Consider the following 13433-nt stretch of genomic DNA (forward strand, 5'->3'; position numbering starts at 1 on the left):
CTCAACAGAAACTCTTTCCTCATTCTACCTATAATGTTGGAACCCACATGGACGACAACTGGATCTCTCTCCTCCCACTCCAAGTTCCTCTGCAGCCCAGATGAGATATCATTAAATATTGAAACATTGCACAATCCCTACAGAATTTGCGATATTGCTAAACAATGCTGTTTAGTTCTAGGTTGGCACTAGCTAGCATAACTTAACTATCATAAAAATAGAAAGTGCTGGAAATACTCAGCAGGTCTGGCAGCATCTGTGAAGAGAGAAACAGAGTTAACATGTCGAGTCCAATATGACTCTTCTTCGGAACAGTTTTACTTCAGATCTCCAGCATCGCAGTATTTTGCTTTTATTTAACTTAACTATTAAATAAACACAATGGAATTGTATGCAGAAGTTTTCATTATATATTTTGTAAATGGTTTTACCCATCACACACTAAATAGCACTTCAAAAATGGATCTGTAGCATAGGGTTGCCAACTCTCCAGGACTGGTCTGGAGTCTCCAGGAATTGGATGATCAATCTCCAGGACACTGCTGTGTACAACCCTGGAGAAAAATCATATTTTTTTGTCATTTTCTTTGAACATTTCTCTTTACCTGGTATAAGAATATTGAAAATGTGGGGGTGGGGCAGGGGGAAAAGGCTGTTTGGCTGACAGTCAAGCATCGTCCACTCGAGTAATGAGTCTTTTTGCTTCCCAGTTGGCAAAGGAAGGCTTTGTGTCACAAGGATGGATGTGTTGGCCAACTAATGGCTGGAGTGTGGGGCAAGTCATATGATGAAACCTCCGGAAATACATTTAATCACAGTTGGCAAGCCTAAGCATGATACAGTGTTCTCAACAGAGAACTCATTTTTTTAAAAATATATAACTAAGCATATGTAGCCATAAAACATCCCATGCAAAGCCAATGTTATTTAGAGCATGGGGTTATTTAATGATTTGTAAAATAATTTAATTCATTGCTTAATAATGGTGAATTCTCTTCTTTAAAAAAAAGGATTTTTGTAACAAATCAAAATAGAGTATAAGCCACGCAAACTAGAATGAAAAAATAACACAGGAACAATCCCCAAATGGCAAAGACAGACATGATTGAGAAACACCCAGTAAAATTATATTTAAAAATCAGACATTAAAAAAAGTCATTCTGAAACAAGAAAACATATAGGTCTCCACCCAGCAACATGAGGAAAGCACTGCTCTGATAGAAGACAGCTTATGTTGCTACAGTTTTGGTTCTCAAAACTCAGTCTGCCAGACAAACTTTGTACTTAACCCAGCAAGATATATGCCACTAACTAGTGAACGCAGAAAACCCAAGTTAACCCCTTACTGAATAATTCATTAATGTGAAAAAGGTGTATATAAGTGTAAGTTTCTTTCTTTTAGATTCCAGAAACATTTTTGTACCCAGCTGGAGTAAAAACACACAATTGGATTAAGATTTCCCTTGTTCTGTCATTATCAAGTACCTTTTCATTCTTCGTGTTTCAGTAATTCTACCACAGAATGCAGCATTATAAATTTGCAAAAAAAATCATCCGAATCTTGTGACTGAAAGGGAAAACTTTTGAAAAATTTTTGAAAGAAAGTATTTATAGACCTTGCACATGTTATTTTTAAGTACTGCCGACGCATTTAGAAACGTAGCAAACGTTTTGTGCACAAGTTGATTTTACAAACAGCAATGAAAAATTATCAATATGTTTTTGGTTGAGGGAAGAGATAGAATCATAGATAGAGCACAAAAGGCGGCCATTGAGCCTGTTGTGTCTGTGCCAGCTCTTTGCGAAAGCACCTCATCTAGTCCCATTAGCCCATGTTTTCTCCTGCAATTTTCTTTTCTTCAGATAATTATCCAATTCTCTTCTGAAAGCTGTCACTGAATCTGCCTGAGAATATGGTGGAGAAAATGCATTCCATATCCTAACCACTCGCTGTGTACAAAGGCTTTTCTCCTCATGCTGTTGTTGCTTCTTTTACCAAGAGGAAATGGTGATGTGGTGGTAATATCACTGAACTAGTAATCCAGAGGCCTAGGGCTGATGCTGTGGGGGACACGGGTTCAAATCCCAACATGCAGCTGGTGAACTTTAAATACAGTGAATTAATGAAAAATATCTGAAATGATAGCTAGTTTCGGTAATGACCATGAAACCATCATTAACTGTTATAAAACCCATCTGGTTCACTAATGTTCGTTAGGGTAGGAAATCTGCTGTCTAACTCCATAGATCCACAGCAATGAGGTTGATACATAACTGCCCGCAAAGGGCAATTAGGGATGGGCAACAAATTTGTCAGTGATGTCCAGATCCTGTCAAAAAGAATAAAAGAAAAAAAAAAACTTTAAAATCGGTATCCTCCAATTCTTGGCCCTTCAATCAATGAGAACAGTTTCTCCCTATCTACTCTGTCCAGGCCCCTCTTTATTTTGAACATCTCTATCAAATCACCTCTCAATCTGCTCAAGTTTGCCCTTTGCCCTTAACAAATTCATGCTGGCTTTCCTTAATTAATCTGCATTTACACAAGTGATTGTTAATTTTATCCCAGATTATCATGTCTAAAAGCTGCCCCAACATCAAAGTAAAACTGACTGGCTTGTAGTTACCTGGTATCTTTTCACCCTTTTTGAACAAGGGTGTAACAATTACAATTTTCCCGTAATCTGGCACCAGCCCTGTATTTAAAGAGGATTGGAAAATTATGATCAGTGCCTCTGCAATTTCTACCCGTACTTCCCTCCAGTATCCTTGGATGCCTCTCATCCGGTCCTTGTGACTTTGTTTTTTGAATTCATTTACGGGATGTGGGTGTTGCTGGCTAGGCCAGCATTTAACAACTTAAAGCAAGGCTAGCCTATCTAATACCTCCTCTTCATCAGTTTTTAATCGCATCAAGTGTCTGAACTACCTCTTTCACAAAGACTTGTGCAACATCTTCCTTGGTAAAAATGGATGTCCTTCAGAGCCTTCAAAGGCCTGTTTGCCTAGATACCGAAGTTGTTTCATTAAAAATTCATATGTTTTAAATCACTCATATGTAATGTAATGCTTTATTTTTATTAGGCCTATTATTAAATCAAATATGAAAAGCAGTCATTTTGTTGTCCAAACCAATGGAATTGAGTTTTCCTCAGAGGGAGTATTGCTGTATGCCTAGAAAAAGGTCATGAATGCTTCTTAAATATTTGACTGAGCTTGTACATATTGTATTTATCAGTCTTGTGACCCTTAAATGCCATGGAACAATTGCTTCATTATTTTATGGACCTTAAGCATGATCAGCTTGAGAATCCTTTCATCAGAAAATACAGAGTGGACTAATGCAAAACATAACTTTCACCCCACAAAGGAAGGTCACAGAAATTAAAATAGTCATTCTCGGAGTAGAGCACAATAAAAAAACAGGACAGTTCCAAGAAAGAGAGTTGCCTTATATGATATTATCGGCTTCTATTAAACTGAATCCATGATCATCTATTCAGGTGTATATTACAGATCCGAGGGTGCTGCGTGAAGTTCATTGATATCCTGGCCAACATTTTTCCCTCAAGTATTATCAGTAATAACAGATAAATTTGTCATTATTCTTTGCAGTTCATAGAATCTTGCTATGCACACATTTCTCATAGTCAGTCCTTCGCAAGGAGGATGACGTCTGTCAGGCTTCAAGATTTATATGTCCTCAGGTGACTCAGCAGGCCAATCCTGGAGCCACACAGAGGATAAGAATTGCCCTAAGGAAGGGGGTGGGAGGTTCTCCAGCCAAGGTTCTGCTCCCCTTCTCTCTTTCCAGCTGGCAAGATATGAGAAGCACTCAATTACATAAAGTGTCCCCATCAATGACAATAGCTGGAGGTGTAAGTGCTTGACTGTAGGATGGCTGGGGGAGGATTTTGGTCTTGTTGATGTTCAGTGAGAGACCAACCCTTTTGTATGCAGAGTTGAAGGGGCTGAAGGTAGTCTGCATGTCGTTTGTAGTGTGGGCCACAACTGTGCAGTCGCTGGCATATTGCATGTCTTTTGGTCACTGCATTGTTCTACTTAACAATGATGACACTTCACTGACCATAGAAATATAGAAGTTACAATAGGGAACAGGTAATTTAATCCACAATAGCATTTATTTTTCAGGTGAACAAATAGTTCTAATTACAATTATCAATCAATTCGCCTATCCCTTCATCCAATCTAATCATAAATGTTGACCAATTCTGCCTCAAGCACTGGAAATCAATTGGCCAACGTCACACTTCCATATAGAGACATTTCTCTGGCTCCTGTTCTAAATCTCATTTATGGCCCCGAGGGTATTCCAGACACCCAATTACTGGAAATAGTCCTATCTTTAATCTTTTTGAACATTTCTTATCATTCTTTGATCTGCATTGTCCTGTTGAAAAAACAAACACAATTGTCAAGTTTCTTAAAAAATTCTTTCATGAGATATGAACGTCGCTGGCAAGGCCAACATTTGTTGCACAGCCCTAATTGACCTCCAAAAGGTAGTGATGAGCCACCATCTTGAACTGCCGCATTCACCTGTTTTAGGTATACACACAGTGCTATTAGGGAGGGGGTTCCAGGATTTTGAGCCAGCAAACACTGAAGGAACGACAGTATAGTTCCAAATCAGGATGTGGTTTAGAGGGGAACTTAAAAGGGGTAGTTTTCCCAAGCATTTGCTGCCTTTGCCCTTTAAGGTGGCAGAGGTTGTGGGTTTGGAGCGTACCAAGTTTGGCAAGTTGCTGCAGTGCATCTTGAATATGGTACACACTGCTGCCACTGTGTAGGTGGTGAAGTGATTGAATTTTTAAGGTGGTGTTGGGGACAGACCCAGTGATCATCCTGGATGGTGTCGAGTTTCTCGAGTGTTGCTGGAGTCGTACTCATGACACTTTTGACTTGAGCCTTCTAATTGGTGGACAGGCCTTGGGGAGTCAGGAGGTGAGTTACTCAGCACAGAATTCCCAGCCTCTGACTTGCTCTTGTAGCCACAGTATTTATATGACTGGTCAATGGTAACTCCCAGGATGTTGATGTTGAGGGGGATTCATTGATGGTAATGCTGTTGAATATCAAAGGGATATGGTTAGATTCTCTTTTGTTGGAGGTGATCATTCTCATAGTTGGTCCTAGGATACTATTCTGAGGAACACCTGCAGCAATGTCCTAGGGCTGAGATGATTGGCTCCAAAACCAGCCATTTTCCTTTATGACTCTAACCAATGGAGACTTTTTCCTGATTCCCAATAACTTCTGTTTTGATAGCATTTGTAGATGACACACCCACTCAAATGTTGCCGTGATGTCAGAGATAATCACTCTCACCTCAGCTATTTTGTCCATGTTTGGACCAAGGCTGTAATGAGGACAGGAGCACAGCCTGGCAGAACCAAAATTGAGTGTCAGTGACCAGGTTATTGCTGTTTAAGTGCCACTTAATAGCACTGGTGACAACAAATTCCATCATTTTGCTGATGATCAAGAGTAGGCTGATGGAGTGGTCATTAGCTGGATTGGATTTGTCCTGCTTTTTGTGGACAGGACATAGCTGGGCAATTTTCCACATTGCTGGGTAGATGCCAGTGTTGTAGCTGTACTGGAACAGCTTTGCTAGGGGTGTGGCTAGTTCTGGAGCACAAGTCTTCAGTGTTGTTGCCAGAATGTTGTCAGGGTTCAAAGTGCCTTCAGCCATTTCTTGTTATCATGTGGAGTGAATCAAATTGGCTGAAGACAGGCATCTGAGATGCTGGAGACCTCAGGAGGCCAAGATCATCCCCTCAGCACTTCTGGCTGAGAATAGTTGCAAATGCTTCAGCCTTGACTTCTGCAATGATGTGCTTGGCTCCCCTATCATTGAGGATGAGGAGATTTGTGGAGTCTCCTCCTCCACTTACATCAATTCTTTGCTTAACGTTGTAGTTGCATTCAATGAAAAGTGAAACTTTAAATGCAACAACTTTAAGCAAATCAGATTTGTCCATTATAAGCAATATAAAACCTGCATTAGGTGGTGTAAAACTTTTCTCATAAGAAAAAAAAACATTAAAACATTATACCCTGATGTGAAATACTATATTCATAAAATAAATTTTAAAAATATTTCATTTATTTTAAAAGTTGTTATGGACAAGGAGAGGTGGTGGGATTACATTTCCCTTTCTCAACCCTTGGTTATCTGCAACAAGATGTGTTTTAGAGGGAGCGTTTTAAATCTTGTTGTGTTGTGATTTTCAATAACAAACACAAAGCCAGCTTTTGGGTAAGTTTAAATCAAAAGAAAGGATAATGTTTATTCACACACACAAACGAAAAAGCAGAGAAACACACTCACTTCCACATACACACAGTCATATACACAAGTAAAGATGGATTTACATTTAGGTTATTAACAAAGGAAAATACAAAAAGTAAATCATGAGTCCAAATATCAGTCCTTTAAAAATACAAATGTAGCAGGCCTGGATTGGTTCTGTCTCATGGTTCTTTGGATGAAGGGAAGTTGGGAGCCTCTGGGTCTCCAGACAAAATTGTGGCCAAGTTTTGTAAGGTTTTGCAAAGCATTGTAGGTGAAAATGAATTAGTCCTTCTCTCACTGCCTGGGTTGACTGGCTATTAGATAGGGTTACATCCTTCTCGCTGGAGGATGGTCCCTCTTGTCCTGTTGGCTTGCAGACTGATCTGTCCCTCCTGGCTCTTGGAGTAAAAGAATTTGTGATCTGAAGTCAGTTCTGATCATGTGACTCCCCACCCCACCACCTTGTTTCTCTACACCTTTCTTTGTCAAGGTTTAAGCTCACAGACACTATTTATGGGAAGTCTAAGAGTTTCAGTAAATATTCAGTCAATATGAAGTGTAAATTCACAAGTAGTTTCACATTGTGAATGTCTATTCAAGGAAGGGTATTCCACCCTTGGTCATTTACACTTTAAGACCTTCCCAGAAGCATGTTGAGACACGAGTTAATCCTTTGTGCAGAAATCATAGAAGGTCACCTGACCCTTGGCAGCCATCTTGGAAGCATTTTGACTACTTTTTAAAAGTCAAATTTCAAAAGTCTGCATTGACTAAAGTCTATATCTTGAAAGTTGGGAATATGATATCCTCGCAGCCATGACATGACCGTCACAAAATTAAAAGAAGTATGCTAATTCTTTCTACTTACCTCCTACTTGCTAACTCTACTACTCGACATTTCCTTCCCCAACTCTCCCGCTCCCCGACTTTCTACCACAATGATCGAGGCCTCGGGAGAAGGGCAGTGAGAGGGAGCATTGGAACAGGAGGAGCTGTGAGCAGGAGAGTTGGAGAGGGAAGCAGCGAGTGGAAGAGGGTGGGTGAGCAAAAGAGGCCACACAAAAATGGCATAATAAGGCCAGACAGCCCAACAGCAGTCCTAGCGCGAACACTAAAAGCAGAAATCCAGAATCCTAGTGCACATACCAACCCCATTATATCCAAGATACTAAAGTGGAATGAAGCAACTTAAAACAGGGACTTACTGCTGTTGTTTAATTGTCTACCACCATTCTCGACTGGATTTGGCAGAACTGCAGAGCTTTAAACTGGTCCGTTAGATGTGGGATCATTTAGCTCTGTCTATTACATGCTGCTTCCACTGTTTGGAATGCATGTAATCCTGTGTTGTAGCTTCAGCAGATTGGTACCTCATTTTCACGTATGCCTGGTGAAGCTCCTGGCGTGCCTGCCTGCACTCTTCATTGAGCCAGCGGTGATCCTGGCTTGATAGTAAGGCTAGAGTGAGGGATCCGCTGGATCAAGAGGTTACAGATTGTGGTTGAATACAATTCTGATAGCTCAGAGTGCTTCCTGGATACCAAGTTTAGAGCTGCTAGGTTTGTTCTGAATCTATCCCATTTAGAACAGCGATAGTGCCACACAACATAATGGAGGGTGTACTCAGTGTGAAGGCGGGACTTCATCTCCACAAGCACTGTGCAGTGATCATTCCTACCAATACTATCATGGCAGACCCATTGGTGACTGGTAGATTGGTGAGCACAAGGTCAAATAGGTTTTTCCTTTTCGTTGGCTCCCTCATCACTCGCCACCTGCTCAGTCTGGTATACATGTCCTTCAGGACTCCAGTGATGATACTGAGCCATCCCTGCAAATGGAGTACATTCTGTGTCCTTGTTGTCCTCAAGTGCTTCTTCCAAGTGGTGTTCAAATTGGAGGAGTACTGATTGATCAGCTGAGGGAGGGCAGTAGGTGCTGATGAACAGGAGATTTCCTTGCCCATGTTTGACCTGATGCCATGAGGTTTCATGGGATCCAGTCTTCAACATTCAGGGCAACTCCCTCCTGACTGTATATCCCTGTGCCACCACCTCTGCCAGTGGGGAAGGGCTAACCCAGGAATAGTGATGGAGGTCTCAGATAAGAGTTTGTAAGTACAACTACATCAATCTGTTGCTTGACTAGTTTGTGGGACAGCTTTCTCAATTTAGGCACAAGCTCCCAGATATTAACAAGTAGGTCTCTGCAGGATTGACTGGACAGGAAGTGTTGTTGTCATTTACAGTGCCAATGTACCTGGTCAATGCCAGGTGGTCCATCCAGTTATTTCCTTTTCAACTTTTCTGTAGTGGTTTGATAGGCCATTTCAGAGGGCAGTGAAGAGGCAACCACATTGTGTGGATTTGGAGCCAGACCCAAAAGAGCATTAGTGATCCAGATGGGTTTTTACAGCAATCTGATAGTTTCGCGGTCACCATTATTAAAACTAGCTTTTAATTTCAGGTTTTCAGATTTATTAATTGAACTTAAATTGCACCAGCTGCCATAGCGGGATTTGAACCCGTCTCTCTTTTTCCAACCCCTATCCTCCCAACTGTCAGAGCATTAACCTGGGCTTCTGATGTACTAGCCTAATAATAGCACTCTCTGAATATCAATGCATGCTTCACGATATTACTATGCCAGTATTATTTTATGCATAAAACCCTCAAGGAGACTACTAGTCTCAAGGCTGTCCTCTACAGATATGTCCCACGCCACCTCTGTTGCATTGAAGGATACCAGATGAACACATAGCATGGTGCATCTACCAAGTATTCATCAACCACACTGCATATTTAAGCAGTTTCAGGTGCCTGAATGTATCAAACGATGACCTGCAATACAATTTTCAAGTTTCATCATCTGATGCATACTAACAGTCACCATAGAGGAAGAAGGCTCCTCGGCACAGTGAAACAATCAGTAAGAAAAATAGGAGCAGCTTGCAAAACAGAAGGTGATGTTGGCTGTGGTAGCCAATAAGTAAGTTCTCATACACAAGAATGTTGCTTGGAAACTTGCCCACTGCATTGCAAGTCCTGCCTACATCCTACTCAGGCCATCCTTCACCTACAGTGGTTTTGACACAGGAGATAAAGGCTCTCTGTTCTCAGATAGGCACATTTTTTTTGCAAAACATTGAGTAGGGCATTGCTTACACCAAAATTACTATTGTACAAGTAAGTTTAATTTCCTTGTAAATTTTGTAATAATTCATAACTTTATGATGATACAAACTTATTCCCAGTAGTGACTTCTCAATTTAGTGGAGGAAGAAAAAATGGCAACTGAAAGGATTTTCAGAAAATAAGAAGCAATTTCATTCCTTCTTTTTTTCCCCTTTTATTGCTACAGTTTGGTGGCCATGAATCATCATTTAGTTGTTTTAATACAGTCTTAGTTTTCATTGAACCAGTTTGTCTGCTTCCAATTGGTAAATACCAGGTGTGCACTGCAACATAGTCATTCACATTTAGGTAAGTGTCATGCCCAAACTATGATAGACAAAATGCACTAGACTCTCTAGATCATACATATTGTAATATCTAGTAACAGCTGTTCTTGATTAAGATGATGTTCAAAGTCTTAACCCACAAGAGTAAAATTTGAACGTTTCAATCTGCTCCACTCACTCACATTACAGTTCTATACCGCATTCCAAGCCAACTGCTGTTCTGAAATACAGGCATTTTATTTTTAAAATAAATATATTAGCCAGTTTATCAACACTGGAATACTGCTGGTGTCATTCATAGTTCAGACTTTCTTTGGAAAAAATAACACACTTCTGCTACAACTCATCTTAATTACTGAAATAAGAATTATATTCTACAGGATTTCCATAAATGTTAAATGGAATTATCTTTATTGTCTTTGGTATGTCTTAGTTCTCCCTCTTCAAAGAATTTATTAATAGATAGAAATAGTTTGCAGCTACATGTGGTCTGGGAGCAAACATTTTGTACAGACTTTCCACTTTCTTGCTCCCAAACACAACGTTGTAACATTTCACTACAGTGACATCACAAATGGGACAGTGAGCCTAGTACAACATTCCCCATTGATGGGGTTACACTGCCCTTCAAAACTAGTATGAAGCATCGGGCTGTTCCACTCACCTGAGCTGCTTTATCTTGGATCAGTTTACGCTGATGTTCTTCTTCCTGAAGCTTCTGTTGTAGTTCATAAATTTTACTCTAGAATCAAAAGGTATTTTTACTAACCATAGAGCAATAGCATTTAAAACCGAGCACATCACTTCAGAAAATTACATTGGGGAAAAGAAAAAGTCCTTCTAAAATGTAGTTATCTCCATGTATCATGCTTCTTTGGCAGTGAACAGAACCAAACAAACAAAAAGCTATATATTTTGGCAGCCTGTTGGTTCACATAGTATAGTACTCAAGTCTCAACTACAAACTCAAGTCCCACATTACCATTATTATTTCTATGTTGGCAGTTGAGATGCTAGGAGAACAGGGCTCAAATGGGGCCTGGCAAATGCAGAAAATCATGAGGCCTATTGGAAAACCAAGGTGGAGATTTTGCATGATCTTTGATGACATCTCTTAGCATCAAAATTATTGCTGAAAAGGGAGATTGCCTCCTTCACTTGGATGCTGCCAACAGCACATCAGGTGAACACTAGTAGTAGATCAGTAAATGCTTAACAGTTTCTTAAATGTTATAATAACTTCTATTACTACCTAACAAGTGCTTTCTTGAATATGCATAAAATATTCTGGACCTTTTTCAAATCTTCAGGCACAATTTTAGTGCGGGAGGCCTGAGTATGATGAGGTACAAGTGCTAACTCGGAATTTGCTGCAGAAGGAGAAGAAGATGCAGCTTTTCATATTTTCAGCCTACAGAAGCTAGTGAGTGCTCAAGGCTTTTATTAGGTGAGCAGATAGGTGTCTGTTCGATGAGTTTTCAAGACTTTATCCCTGTAAACACATGGTTTATAGGGTTTTTTAAAAAATTCAACCATTTGGCTAGACCAGCATTTATTGCCCATCCCTAACTGCTTGTTCAGAGGACAGTTAAGAGTCAACCACATTGCTGTGGGTCTGGAGTCACATGTAGGCCAGATCAGGTAAGGATGACAGATTTCCTTCCCTAAAGGACATTAGTGAACCAGATGGGTTTTTACAACAATCGACAATGGTTTCATGGTCATCATTAGACTTTTATTTCCAGATTTATATTAGATTCAAATTCCACCATCTGCTGTGGCAGGATTCTAACCCAGGTCCCCAGAGTATTAACCTGGGTCTCTGGATTATTTTAATAGCCACAATACCAGTACATGATCGCCTCCCCTTACTGATGATAAGTATTGCAATAAATTTATAGCTTAACTAGTTAAACTTTTTGGTATAACTATTTGATCCTCTATTTCGACACCATATGCCCGCTCTCACTCCCCATACCCCTTGACACCTTTAAAGTCTAGAAATCTATTTCCTTCTTAAATATATTCAGTGACTTGGCCTCCACAGCCTTCTGTGGTGAGAATTCCACAGGTTCACCACCCTCTGCATGAAGAAATTTCTCTTCATCTCAGTCCTAAATGGTCTACCCTGTATCCTGAGACTGTGACCCCTTGTTCGAGACCACCCAGCCGGGGAAACATCATCCCTGCATTCAGTCTGTCTAGCCCTGTCAGAATTTTATACGTTTCAATGAGATCCCCACTCATTCTTCTAAACTCCAGTGAATACAGGCCTAGTTAATCCAAACTCTCCTCATATGACAATCCTGCTATCCCAGGAATCAGTCTGGTGAACCTTCGCTGCACTCCCTCTATGGCAAGTATATCCTCTCTTAGGTAAGGAGACCAAAACTGCACAATACTACAGGTGTGACTTCACCATGACCCTGTACAGCTGTACCACGATATCCTTGCACCTGTACTCAAGTCCTCTCGCAATGATGGCCATCATACCATTTGCCTTCCTAACTGCTTGCTGCATCTGCACACTTGCTTTCAGTGACTGGTGTGCAAGGATACCTAGGTCCCTTTGTACACCAAAATTTCCCTATCTATCACCATTTAAATAATACTCTACCATTCTGTTTATCCTTCCAAATGGATAACTTCACACTTATCCACGTTATACTGCATCTGCTGTGTATTTGCCCATTCACTCAACTTGTCTAAATCACCTTCAAGCCTCTTTATGTCCTCCTCACCTCTCACATTCCCACCAAGTTTTGTGTCGTCAGCAAACTTGAAAATACTACATTTGGTTCCCTTATCCAAATCATTGATATATATTATGAATAGCTGGAGCCCAAGCACTGAACCCTCTGGTACCCCATAGTCATTGCCTGCCACTATGAAAAAAGACCCAATTATTCCTACTCTGTTTCCTGTCTGCTAAGCAATTCTCAATCTATGCCAATATATTACCCCCAATATATTTTACACACTAACCTCTTATTTGGGGCTTTACCAAAAGCTCTCTGAAAATCCAAATACACCACATCCACTGGTTCTCCCTTATCTATTCTGCTAGCTGTGTCCTCAAAAAACTCCAGTAGGTTTGTCAAACATTATTTGCCTTTAATAAACCCATGTTGACTTTGTCTAATCCCATTGATATTTTCTAAGTGTCCTGTTATCACATCCTTTATAATAGACTCTAGCATTTTCCCTACTACTGATGTTAGGCTAACCAGTCTGTAATTGCCTGTTTGCTCCCTCCCTCCTTTTTTAAATACTTGCAATTGTCGAACAGGTTGGAGGTTCTTGCAACTCGTGTGGATGACAGCAGGGACTGCAGGGAGGATGAACAAATAGTGATGGAGAAAGGGGAGATGTACTCGTGGGATGGCTTTCACCTGAACTGCAGTGGGACCAGAGTACTGGTGGATTATAGAATTAGGGCTATTGAGAGCTCTTTAAACTAAATGGTGGGGTGGGAGGGGAGGGGAAAGATTTGGAAAGTTAAAGGGAGAGGAGAGGCAATAGTAACTTATAATAGTGCAGGTAATGATAAGTCAGTGTGAGATAGAAGGGAGAGAGCATACAAACATAAGAGCGCACCAGCAAATAAAATCAGAGTAGGGAAAATATTAAGAAAACAGAATTAAAGGCTCTTAA

The 13433-nt window shown here is 40.4% G+C and overlaps 1 protein-coding gene across 4 annotated transcripts in view; it reads right to left on the bottom strand.

Moving 5' to 3' along the window:
* cep57l1 (centrosomal protein 57, like 1) overlaps nucleotides 1-13433 on the bottom strand; it is a 62517-nt gene that overhangs the window by 26754 nt on the left and 22330 nt on the right. For all 4 annotated transcript variants that reach the window (XM_041188709.1, XM_041188711.1, XM_041188708.1 and 1 more), the window contains exon 6: nucleotides 10444-10521. In XM_041188709.1, coding sequence (XP_041044643.1) covers nucleotides 10444-10521 — 78 coding nt within the window. The remainder of the gene's footprint in view (nucleotides 1-10443; nucleotides 10522-13433) is intronic.

This window comes from Carcharodon carcharias, chromosome 5, assembly GCF_017639515.1.
Source record: "Carcharodon carcharias isolate sCarCar2 chromosome 5, sCarCar2.pri, whole genome shotgun sequence".
Classification (NCBI taxonomy): domain Eukaryota; kingdom Metazoa; phylum Chordata; class Chondrichthyes; order Lamniformes; family Lamnidae; genus Carcharodon; species Carcharodon carcharias.